Genomic DNA, 12,222 nt, shown 5'->3' with positions numbered 1-12,222 from the left:
GCTGACTACAGGGGTGTGGCCGCCTCTCCGTGTGCTGTCCCTGCCTCAGCATTGTGTCCTCATATGAATGCTTCATCCTTCAGCCATCAACTAGACCTTGTTCTGCTCCATTTGTGGTAGAGGAAGGGGACATTTCTGCTGACAGCATCTTAGGCTCAAGTCTATACTAGCAGCGTGGTGTGTTTACAACTGACACCCTCGCATGCCAATAGGAGCTTAACAAATAAAAGCCTATACAAATGGAAGGATGTGGTGGAGGAGACACGGTACAGTTATAGCAACAACTGGAGAAGGGCTTTATTGCATACAATTGTTGTTTGTAGATATGTGTCTAGACAATAATAAGAAAATAAGAATTAGATTATCATCTTAATATTTTTTTTCTCCTTAGGTAATTTTGTGAGAAAAATTTTGCAACCTGCTCTTCACTTACTTACCAAGGAAGATGAAAATAAGATCCCAGAGGCAATGAGCCATGAAGCTTCCTGTTTTATACCATTAAAACAACAAGAGAGTTCAGAGGCCCAGAAGAAGCTGGGGTCACCTGAGCAATGTGGCCCTGATCTTTCGTTTCTGGTTGTGAGAAATAGCACAGGAGAAAAACATCTTTTTGTGGATCTAGGTAAGTAACATTGGTACCGCCTGGTGTCCTTTGTGAAAGGCAAGTGTGTGCCTGCTTGGGTTATGCTTAGGTTCTGTCATCCACTGGGAATAGATTTTGCTTGCTGAGTGAAGACGTCAAGATCCATCTTTTTTTACTTTGTGGTCATCCAGTCCCCTCAGCACCATTTCTTGGAAATGACTGTCGTTCCCTGCTGCTCAGCAGCGCGTCTGTCACATGCAGACTGTGGTTGTTCTGTTGTGATTCTGGCTACCGTTTCTTGGGCTAGTGTTGGCACATGATAGGCTCCTCCATTTATTTAGTGTTCGCTTGTTTTTTGCCATGCTTTATAATTTTCTGGATGGAAACCTTGTAGATATTCTGCTTTTTCTTGGTGCCTCCCTTTCTTGGGGATTGTGCCACAGTTCTTTGGCAGTTCTCCGTCAAATATTTTATTTCTGGCACTCTGACCCACTGCTTTGTTTGCTTTCCTTTGGAGAGTGACTCCAGAGTCATTTAGTTAGCTATCTGCGTGTGGCCTTCTTTCATCTTAACTTCAACTTACCTTAATTTATATATTGCTTTAATTTTGTATATAGGAAATAATCATCTCTTCTAGCAGTTCTACAGAAAAAATATTTGCTGACTATAAGAACAAATCATGAAAACACATATTCATTTTTAAAATTTATTTTTGATGTAGGAGTATATACAAAAAACAGAAACTTTCGATTATATCAATCATCAAAAATAGGAAAGCGTGTGGCTTTGGAGGTTGCTGAAGATAACAGATTTATTCCAAAACAGTCAAAAGATATTTCTGAGGAAAACCAGTATTTCCTGGCTTCCCTGGTGAGCAATGTCAGGTCTGTAAAACCAGAAACCAATCTTTTATATTTATGTATGTAGCATTGTATATTGCTAAAATGTGAGTAGTGTAAATTGATTCTACCTTATGAAAAAAAAGACTTTGTTTTTTAAAAGTCTCTGTTTTATGTCTGAAAAAAATAGCACAAAATTTTTCTAACCATTTAATTTCTTCTTTATATCTTTTTATGATATATTTACTATAATTAAATGTTCTAGTTATTCTAAAATTAATCACTTTGTAAAAAACAATGATATTTGCATTGTGTTTGAAAGTATAACTACTACTGTCTCATTTTCTTTCCACATATACACATACACATTTAGAACTTCACAGCCCCGTCTTCACAGGCTGTTTGCTGCCGTGGGTATACCAGCAGCAGAGCACGGCCTGGGGTACTCAGGGCCCTGCATTTGACCCACTGCACCGAGCCCCAGACAATGGGTTTTAGTTGGGATCATTATTCATATGGATGTCACCTGGTTTGTTCTGTTCAACATTGTATCACACATATCTGTCAAGTCAACAGCTTGCCAGCAATTAAAATAAAACATTTAATGCCGTTTTACTGTAATGGCATAATTTATTGTCAGGTCTGTTGTTGCAATTTAGGTTTCTATGTTTTTGGTCATTAATTCTACTCTTACCAGACTGGCAATTTTGTCAACTGAGAATGCGGTCAGTAGGTCCAGACCTGTTTGTAATTCTAGCACTTGGGAGGTGGACATATAAGGACAAGGAGTTCAAGATCATCATTGGTTACACAGTAAGTTGAAGGCCAGTCAGGCTGCATGAGGCCATGCGTTAATCCTTAATCACCCTGGCCCCCAAACCAGCAAACACAAGCAAATCCCTAAGACAAACAAAAGTAGATAACAACTGGACTAAACCACGTTGCTACGTTGTTTTCCCCGCTTTGCTTTCCTCAAACATTTTTGGTTTGGGGTTTTGAGTTTGTTTGGGGATTTTTTTTTTTTAACAGAGACTCACTGTATAGCCCTATTGGGCCTGGAATTCGATTTTTATAAACCAAACTGGCCTCAAATTTACACAAATCCACCTGCCTCTGCATCTCTCTAAAAGTTTTTTAAGGAAAACTTTCTATAGGAATTAGCTTTGAGAATAAATATTCAGCCAGGTGTGGTTGTATACACCTTTAGTTCCAGTCGCCAGGAGGCGGAGGCAGGTGGGTCTCTGAGTTTGAGGCCAGCCTGGTCTACAGAGCGAATCCCAGGACAGCTGGGGCCACGAGAGCAACCCTGGCTCAACATGGATGAATGAATGCTGGTGTTTCTCTAGGAGAAGTTGTGTGTAGTGGGAAGATAGACAGTAGCCCCCCCCCCCATATATCTGTTTTGTTTGTGTTCCTTTAATATTTCTCAAAATAAGATAAAAGAATTTTAAAGTGGGAATAATGACCTTCCAAGCTTGCTGCATTCAGTTTAGAACGCACACATACCACGTCCGCAGCAGTGGCTGGCATGTGTTAGAGGTGCAGGATCTGCACTGTGGAAGTGGCACAAGGATGCTGACTGTCTGATTCCTAACACTGCGACCCTTTAATGCAGTTCCTCATGCTGTGGTGACCCCAACTATGAAATTATTTTTGTTGCTACTTCATAACTGTACTTTGCTACTGTTGAAACATACTGTAAATATCTGATATGCAGGATGTCTGGTAGGCGACCCCTGTGAAAGGGCCCTTCAGTCCCCAGTGGGGTCAGGAGACGCAGTCGAGAACCCCTGGAGTCCCGTGTAGTTCCAGTGCAGCCTCCCAGAAGTGAGCAGTTCTCACCCTACGTGCGGCTGCCTTCCCTGTGCTGGGCAGCTTAGCCCGGGCATGCCAGCTGTGCTCTCCTACAGCGGAAGGCCCAGCGCTCTGTGCCCATGAGTTGAACTTCGCTCCTCTCCGCCTGTGCTTTCATTACTTTTCTTCTCTTCTATTATTCATAGTTTAAAATCCTAACAGAAAGTTCAAAGGTCTGTGCATTGAGGAGAACTATACTTTGTTCATTTGTTGTTGTTGTTTTTTTTTTTTTTTCGAGACAAGGTTTCTCTCTGTAGCCTTGGCTGTCCTGGACTTGCTTTGTAAACCAGGCTGGCCTCGAACTCGCTTTGTAGACCAGGCTGGCCTCGAACTCACAGCGATCCACCTGCCTCTGCCTCCCAAGTGCTGGAGCCACCACCGCCTGCCTGAGAACTGTACTTTCAATCATTTCAGTTACCCTAGGATTCTTGGGTTACTTTATGAAGAAAGTATTTTAAACAATCCCCAAATGATTGTTTAAAGGAAATTGGGCTTTTGTTTTGTTTTGTTTTTTGGGTTTTTTTTTTTTTGTATTTGTTGTTGTTATTTTGGTTTTTCAACACAGGGTTTCTCTGTGTAGCGTTGGCTGTCCTGGACTCGTTTTTTTGTAGATCAGGCTGGACTTGAACTTATAGAGATCCACCTGCCTCTGTCTCCCTAAGTGCTGGGGATTAAAGGCCTGCACCACTATGCCCGACAGGAAATTGCTTTGTTTTTTAATTGGCAAGTCATAATCTTACTATAATGTGTTAAGACTGGCACCTTGGGCTGTAACAGTGGAGTTTCGCGGAACTATTTACTCTCTAGTCCTGCTACTTTCATTGTAACCTAATGCTACTTTATTTCTTTTATACATTTTCTTTAGATTCTCAGATACTTTACGGATTCTCACATGTGACACATCTGAGACTAAAAGAAAGCGTGCTGAGTATTTTAACAGTACTGGCACTTCAGGTAACTTTAAGCAAACAATTTCACATTAAAATTTAGGGATCTAAAATCTTTTTTGCCTTAGAATTCTTAAATTTCAAGTATCTGCTGATGATTTTAAAATTAATACTTCTGGGTTTCTAATCAGGTTGGACATTCCGTTAAAAATGTATAGATGTTGATTAATTAAATTACCTCACTGTCATTCTGTGGTGTTTAAAGAATATTAGGTAATACATTTTATATAAAATAAGCACATCAAAATAGGACTACATAATCTTTCACCCTATTTACTTGGACTACATGTTTGCTGTATACCCTGTGCATATCTGGGGCATGTGGCGGCCAGAAATAAATAAGCCATCTCTGCAGCCCCTCTTTCATCCTTTGTTCATAATCAAAGGCAGGTGGCTTGATGAGACGTCTCAGCAGGTAGAAGCATCTGCTACCAAGCCTGACACCCAGAGTCAATCCCAGGGACCCACAGGTGAAGGCAAGAACTCCCACAACTTGTGGTTTGATCTCCACACTCAACACACACATACAGAGAGAGACAGAGAGAGAGAGACAGACAGACAGACTAAATTAATGCATTTTTTAAAAATTACGGGTAACTGCCACAATAGCTACACCTTGCACTCCTGCATAGATGTTTCACACATGGCTCATCATACTTTGCCCATTCCTATACTGAAGAACATATAGGTTTTTTTCCTAAAGCTTCTTATATAATCTATCTCTGTCTCTCTCTGTCTCTGTCTGTTTGTCTCTCTCTCACTCTCTTTCTCTCTCTCTCTCCCTCTTTGTTTTTTTGAGACAGGGTTTCTCTGTGTATCCCTGGCTGTCCTAGACTTGCTTTGAAGACCAGGCTGGCCTTGAACTTGCAGAGATCCACAGGCCTCTGCCTGGGAGTGCTGGGATTAAAGACATACCCCACCATACCCGGCTTTGTAAACTCCCTTATAAATGTTTATTCACATATGTTAATATATCATTATTAATAGTGAGGAACTCCAGACAGCCTAAATATACAACAGAATTGGATGACACACTCTATCACTACAGTTCAGGTTTATAAGGCCTAGCTAACATGGAAGACACCATTGAAGATGATAAGAGAAAAAGTAGATTCTAGAATATAAGGATGGGACTGGGACCGTAGCTTTGTGATAGAGCGCTTGCCCTGGCTGGGCGTGGTGGTACACACCTTTAATCCCAGCACTAGGGAGACAGAGGCAGGTAGATCGCTATGAGTTTGAGGCCAGCCTGATCTACAAAGCAAGTCCAGTACAGCCAAGGCTACACAGAGAAACTCCCACCTTGAAAAACAAGAGAGAGAGAGAGAGAGAGAGAGAGGGAGAGAGAGAGAGAGAGAGAGAGAGAGAGAGAGAGAGAGAGCGCGAGCGAGCGAGCTTGCCCTGGATTCAATTCAATAGATTCCTTGTTGCCACAACAACACGCAGACACACAAATTATATGATCACCAGCCTATTAAATACATGGGCAACATTTTTCTTTGTTTATTTTTTTCTCATTGTTTAAGATATATTTCTTGACATTGTCTGTATTGGAATGTTTTCCAAAATGTCTCCAGTTATATATTTACCTATTTTAAATGAAATGCTGGAAACTAGACTTTCCTGTCATTAAAACCTAAACGAGTGGTGGTACAAACCTGTAGTCCCAGCACCCAGGGAGGCAGAGGAAGGTGGATCTCTGTAAGTTCGATGCCAGCCTGGCTACAAAGAGAGTCAAGGACAGCCAAGGCTACACAGAGAAATCCTGCCTGGAGGGGATGGGGGGGGGGAGAACCTATTTAACAACAACAACAACAAACCTAAATGAATTTATGAACAGATCGCTCTAAGATACTGTTGGGGTGATCTTTTTGTACACTGTGTGAAGGTTGTCTTTGTATTTTTGATTGTTAATCCTGTACCTCCAGATAGCTGAGTACTGAGGACTTTGGTTTTGTTATTCAAATTGCTCTGCAGCTGCACCATATTTTGTAAACAAACACTTCCTCACCTTCTGATTGGTTTAATGAAGAGCTGACCAGCCAATAGCTGAGGCAGGAGAGGATAGGCAGGACTTCAGGAAAGGGATCTGAAGCTGGAGGGGTTGCCAGCTTTGCTGGACTCACACAAAGGAAGAAACAGGTGCCAGGACTAAGGTCTGAGGAGAGGTAGTAAGCCACAGTGGCAGAACACACACAGATTAGTGTAAACAGCACATTATAAATTAAGAGCTATTGGGGAACAAGTCTAAGCTAAGGCCAAGCTTTCATAATTAATAAAAAGTCTCCATGTCATTATTTGAGAGCTGGCACTCCAAAGAAAGCCCTGTTATAAATTACGACAGTAGATTTTTAGATACAAAATAAAATTGTGAGAGACCCCAGGAAACACAAATTGAGTTTGTGACATCCCGAGGTGATGGAAGTCCTGGGGTGCCTCAGTAGGAAGGTGTTGGAAAGGACTTAAAGGCGTGGGCCTGGCTCCTGCGATGTGAGGGTGTATACAAGGAAGCATGGGTTCGTTTTGTTCATTTTACTAGAGGGGAAATAACTTCCATTCCTTATCTTACTAAATCTCGTCCAGGAGGAGGCAGCTTGGAGGGAGGCTCACACTGTAACTGGTAAAGCAGTAACAGCTGCCTGTGTTAGCCAGGACAGTAGTGTTTGGCCTTTTTGTTGTTGTTTGGTTTTTTGTTTTGATGTTAGTGTTTTCTTCCTGCTCAGACAAGATTGCAGAGAGGCCTGGCTTTGTCTTGAATCCTTGTGACCTCAGAGTGGCCTCAGTTTCTTCCTACAAGTCTTGTGGTGTCATTTGTGCTTAGTAGCAGCCCGCCAGGGCTGAAGCGGGACTGAGGCCAGCTCGAGGCAACACCCAGGCTTACCCAGTAGACCTGCGCGGCTTCTGGGCTGGGCGTCTACTCAAATGAAGGAAACAGGCCCTTATTAAACTAGCCAACATTCGGCCTAATCGAAGCTTGAATATTAACTGCCTCCTTGTAGCATAACAAAGCTGAAGAACTGGCAGTTGTTAGGATTCTGCTCCAGTCTGCCTACCTGTGATGTCATTGCTTACCTGCCACTGGGGCGTGGCCCTGCCCCGGGCCATATAGAAGAATAAACCCTCCTGTGCTCTCTCTCTACCCACCCCACCTGCTCCATCCTCTTCCTTTCTCTCTCCCTCTTCCTCTCTCTAGGGTACCTCTCCCCCCTGTCCCCCATGCTCATTTAATAAACTATTACATATACAATATAAGGTCTGCTGCCTGGCACCTTATTATCTTGTCATCCTATTTTCTTTTTATTAATCATAACAACAGTAAAGCAAAGTTGGAAAGGGAAAATTCTTAAGTGTATAAAATAATAATTTCATCAGTATTTAACTTTTCAACATTTAACTCTTTTTATCTGTAAATACTTCTCTGTTGCAGTGGAACCCCTTGAAGGTTTCCAGTGCTCACCGTACCCTGAAGTTGACCAATTTGTTCTCTCTTTGGTGAGCAAACCCGGCATTAAAGGAGGTAAAGCTAGGCCTACTCTTTACTAACTCTTATGTGACAGAGCTACAGTTCCTTGAGCAGCATCCTTTGCATTTCAGGAATTCGGCGTTGGAACTACTTTTTTCCAGAAGAATTACTGGTTTATGATATATGTAAATACCGCTGGTGTGAAAACATTGGAAGAGCCCACAAGAGTAATAATATCATGTAAGTAATACTGGTTATTCAAACTTATATGCCTTTAACTGCTATATTTAAAATTTTATACTTTTAAAAATAATGTTGACAGTATAAAATAATTCTATTTATTTATTTATTTAATGTATATAACTGCTTTATACCTGGAGGCCAGAAGAGGGCACCAAATCTCATTATAGATGGTTGTGAGCCACCATGTGGTTGCTGGGAATTGAACTCAGGTCCTCTGGAAGAGTAGATGGTGCTCTTAACCTCTGAGCCATCTCTCCAGCCCATAAAATCATATTTACGATGTATTAATTTACATCCTGTATTTAGTTTGTTTTATAATATCAAATTAACTTATTAGTTGTTAGATTATGTCTAGCACATACTAGATTTATTTTACTTTGTTTGATAATAACCCTTACAGCATCAGGTTAAAAAGATGATAGAATTGAATGGGGGAGGCGGGGCAGACGGTTTGATGGGCAGGTTGAGCTTTCCCATCCTCACTGCCTTTGCTCCTGACACCTGATAGAAGCAGACCTGGGCAGCAGTGGGTGAAGAGGAGCCCTTCAGTCAGCGTGGGGTCTCAAGAAGCAGCACGGTGCTGGGGAACCTGGCTCCTCTGAATGCTGGCTCTGTACACCAGGCTCGGTTTCAGCAACTCTCCCTGACAAAAGTAAAACCAGAAGTAGCATTTTAAATCATATGAAGATTTGGCTACAATAAGGATTAAATGGAAGTTATCAGTCATGCGAAATTTTGCTGTGTTTTATAGTTATGTCAAAGCTGAGACTCTTGTGTGATTTGTATATGCTAGACATGAGAAAATCATGAAGAATTTGCTGAAAACGTGTTGAATATCCTGATTCTGTTATACTCAATTAATTCCGTTTACAAAAGTCATCAAAACTATATGTTTTGGTACTAAAGAGATAGCTCAGTGGTTAAGAGCACTTGCTGCTCTCACAGTGTAGATTCAGTTCCCCGTGGAGAGATTTAAAACTATACAAAAATTATTTAAGGCTTTATTTTCACTAGTTATGACTGTTACGGTTTCTTCCTGTTTCTGGAATTTGTTGAGCTTGGCATATTTCACTTAGTGCTTTGTCTATTTTACCATAATTGTCAAAGCTCCTGGCAAACCTTCTCTCTTAGTTTTAGTATGCGATTCACTTACTGCCTAATAGTATTTGTATCTGCTTTATTTTTTTAATCAATTTTGCAATAATTTAATCTCTGAATTTAGCCTTGCTAATTTTTTTAGGTTTTACTTCTTCACTAATTCTTGTATTTTATTGTTCATTTTCCAAGGTGTCATTAGCCATTCTTTTTATGTAACATAAGTGTAAAACCTATAAATTAGTAAAGTATAAAAACTCTGAAGATCAGTTTAGCTGCCTTCACATAATGATGTAGTATTTTCAGTTGCAATCAGGACTACACATTTTAAGTTTCCATTCCATCTGCTTAAGGTGTTGGTTATTTAGAAATGGTTTTATTTCTAGATGATGGGTTTCTATTAGCCCTTTTTGTTTATAAAGTTTGTCCTGTGGTTAGAGAATGAGTTCTCTACAAACTTTGCCTTTTAAGATTTCTTTTTTATTTCATGTGTGTGAGTGTTTGCCTGCATGTGAGTATGTATACCACCTGTGTGCCTGGTGCATGTGAGGCCAGAAGGCGTCAGCTTCCCTGAACTGGAGTCAGAGGCAGTTGTGAGCTGTCATGTGGTGTTGGCAACAAACCTGTGTCCTCTGTAAGAGCTGCAAGTGCTCTTAACTGCTGAGCCATCCCTCTAGCCCAAATTAATGCATTTATGTATTTTTCTTAAAGTTCGTTTTTATTTATGTGTATGTGCTCCTGTATGAGTTCATGTGTACCATGTGCAAATGTTCTTGGAGACCAGAGGGCATAGGATCTCCTGAACCAGAGATACAGGCGCTTGTGAGCCAACTGATGTGGGTGCCGTGAACCGAGCTGAGTCCTCTGCATGAGTAGTAAGTCCTCCTTAATACTGAGTCATCTCTCCAGCTCCCAAACGAATACTTTTACATTTAAGGATGCTCAGAGTCTAGGTAGCATTGAGACAGTCTTTATTAATGGCTTGCACATAATTATAAAGAGATGCATCATATATGCCTATTAGATCAAATTTTTAACCTCATCTATATTGTTTTATAAATATTTTCTGCATCTTTGCTTATTTTTGATGGTTACTTGATCTGTAGATTGCTAAAAGAATATATTGTTTTATTAAAGCCTTATAAAAGAATTTCTTTAAAATTTTTTATTCTTTTTTATGCAATGTATATATTTTTAAATTTTATTTTATTTAAGTAATTTATTCACATTACATCTCAATTGTTATCCCCTCACTTGTATCTTCCCATTCCCCCCTCCCTCCCTTTTTCATCCTATTCCCCTCCCCTAGGTCTGTGAGAGAAGAGGACCTTGTCCCCACTATAAGATCACAGCCTATCAAGTCTCTTCCTGGTAGCCTGTTGACGCTTCCTCTGAGTATCACCAGATCTCCCCACCAAGGGGAGGTGGTCAAATAGGGGGCACCAGAGTTCATGTCTGAGTCAGTCCCTACTTTCCACACAATTGTGGAGAATGTGGTGTCCATTGGCTAGATCTGGATAGGGGGTCTAGGTTTGCTGCATGCATTGTCCTTGGTTGGTATGGTAATCTGAGCTGACCTGCCTGGGTCCAGATCCGCCAGCCTTAAAATGATCTTCTTATAGGTTTCTAGGACCCTCTGCATCCTTCTATTTCCCCATTCTTCCTTACCTCTCTCACCTAGAGTTCCGATAGGCTAAGTGAAGACTTTCAGGGGACATCTCTGTTGGGCTAGTGTCCGATTGTAAGTGAGTAAATGTCATGTGTATCTTTCCGGGTCTGGGTTAACTCACTCAGGATGATCATGCAAATTTCAGGATTTCCTTGTTTTTAATAGCTGAATAGTATTCCATAGTGTAAATGTACCACAGTTTCTTTATCTATTCTTCGACTGAGGGACATCTAGGCTGTTTCCAGGTTCTGGCTATTGGGAATAAGGCGATATGAACATGGTTGAGCATATGTCCCTGTTGTGTGGTGGAGCATCTTCTGGGTATATTCCAGGGAGTAGGATAGCTGGGTCTTGAGGAAGCCCTATTCCCAGTTTTCTGAGAAAATGCCAGATAGATTTCCAAAGTGGTTGTACAAATTTGCACTCCTACCAGAAATGAAGGAATGTTCGCCTTTCTCCACATCCTCGCCAGCATGTACTGTCACTTGAGTTTTTGATCTTAGCTATTCTGGTGGGTGTAAGATGGAATCTCAGAGTTGTTTGTAATATATATTTTTCTTTTTATAAATGTGCATTTTTTTCTTTTTCCCCTTTTATTGAAAACAGATTCCCCCTCCCATAGTATATCCTGAATGTCGTTTCCCTCCCTCTACTCCTCCCAGGTTCTCCCCACTTCTCCGCCATTTTGGATCAACCTCTTTCAGTCTCTCATTATAAAACAAATAGACGCATGCCTTTAATCCCAGCAGAGACAGGCGGATCTCTAAGGCAAGCTGCCTGGTCTACAGAGTTCCAGGACAGCCAGGGATATACAGAGAAACCCTGCCTCCGAAAACAAGAAAAGGAAGAGAAAGAAAGAAAGAAAGAAAGAAAGAGAGAGAGAGAGAGGCTTGTAAGGAATAATAATAAAATATAATAAATATAAAAATAAAACAAAAACTACCACATTGGAATAGGAAAAGAGCCCAAGAAAGGCACAAGAAGCAGATACAGAGACCAGGTGTTCACACATTCAGGAATCCCGTAAAAACATTGAACTAGAAGCTATAATGTGTGTGTGTGTGTGTGTGTGTGTGTGTGTGTGTGTGTGTGTGTGTGTGTGTGTGTGTGTGTAAGAGAAAAGCTACATAAATGAAACAAAATACAAATTAAGGGTTTTTTCTTTCTTTCTTTCTTTTAAGGAAAAGCCATGCATGGCATCCATTATGAGACAAGGAACCTCCAATGATGCCTTTGAGTCCTTTTCTTTTGGCCATCATCTACTGCTGGGGCACGCAGTCTACCCTTAAAAGTGTTTGTTTGCTTTGTGAGACTCCCTTGGAGGAAACTAACATTTTATTTGCAAGTGGCTATCAGCTGAAACTGCTGTGGGGTAGGGATGGGGCATGTGTGCACTTCCCCTTTCAGCCCTAGGGCCGCATATGTGGAGACCCAGAAGGCTCTGTGCATGCTGCCCCGTCTCCTGATCTCATATCCTCATGCAGTGTGTTTTAATCAATCATATTCACGTCAGATCTTTCTAGATCAAC

The 12,222-nt window shown here is 41.0% G+C and overlaps 1 protein-coding gene across 4 annotated transcripts in view; it reads left to right on the top strand.

Moving 5' to 3' along the window:
- Positions 1-12,222, top strand: part of PRIMPOL (primase and DNA directed polymerase) — a 35,960-nt gene that overhangs the window by 18,895 nt on the left and 4,843 nt on the right. For all 4 annotated transcript variants that reach the window (XM_084758955.1, XM_084758954.1, XM_084758957.1 and 1 more), the window contains exons 6-10: positions 392-622; positions 1,305-1,467; positions 4,142-4,230; positions 7,651-7,740; positions 7,818-7,926. In XM_084758955.1, the coding sequence (XP_084615081.1) occupies positions 392-622; positions 1,305-1,467; positions 4,142-4,230; positions 7,651-7,740; positions 7,818-7,926 (682 nt within the window). The remainder of the gene's footprint in view (positions 1-391; positions 623-1,304; positions 1,468-4,141; positions 4,231-7,650; positions 7,741-7,817; positions 7,927-12,222) is intronic.

Source organism: Acomys minous (genome assembly GCF_964271855.1).
Source record: "Acomys minous genome assembly, chromosome: 15".
Classification (NCBI taxonomy): Eukaryota; Metazoa; Chordata; class Mammalia; order Rodentia; family Muridae; genus Acomys; species Acomys minous.
Note: the sequence above shows the minus strand (reverse complement) of the source record. Positions and strands in the feature narration are given on the sequence as shown.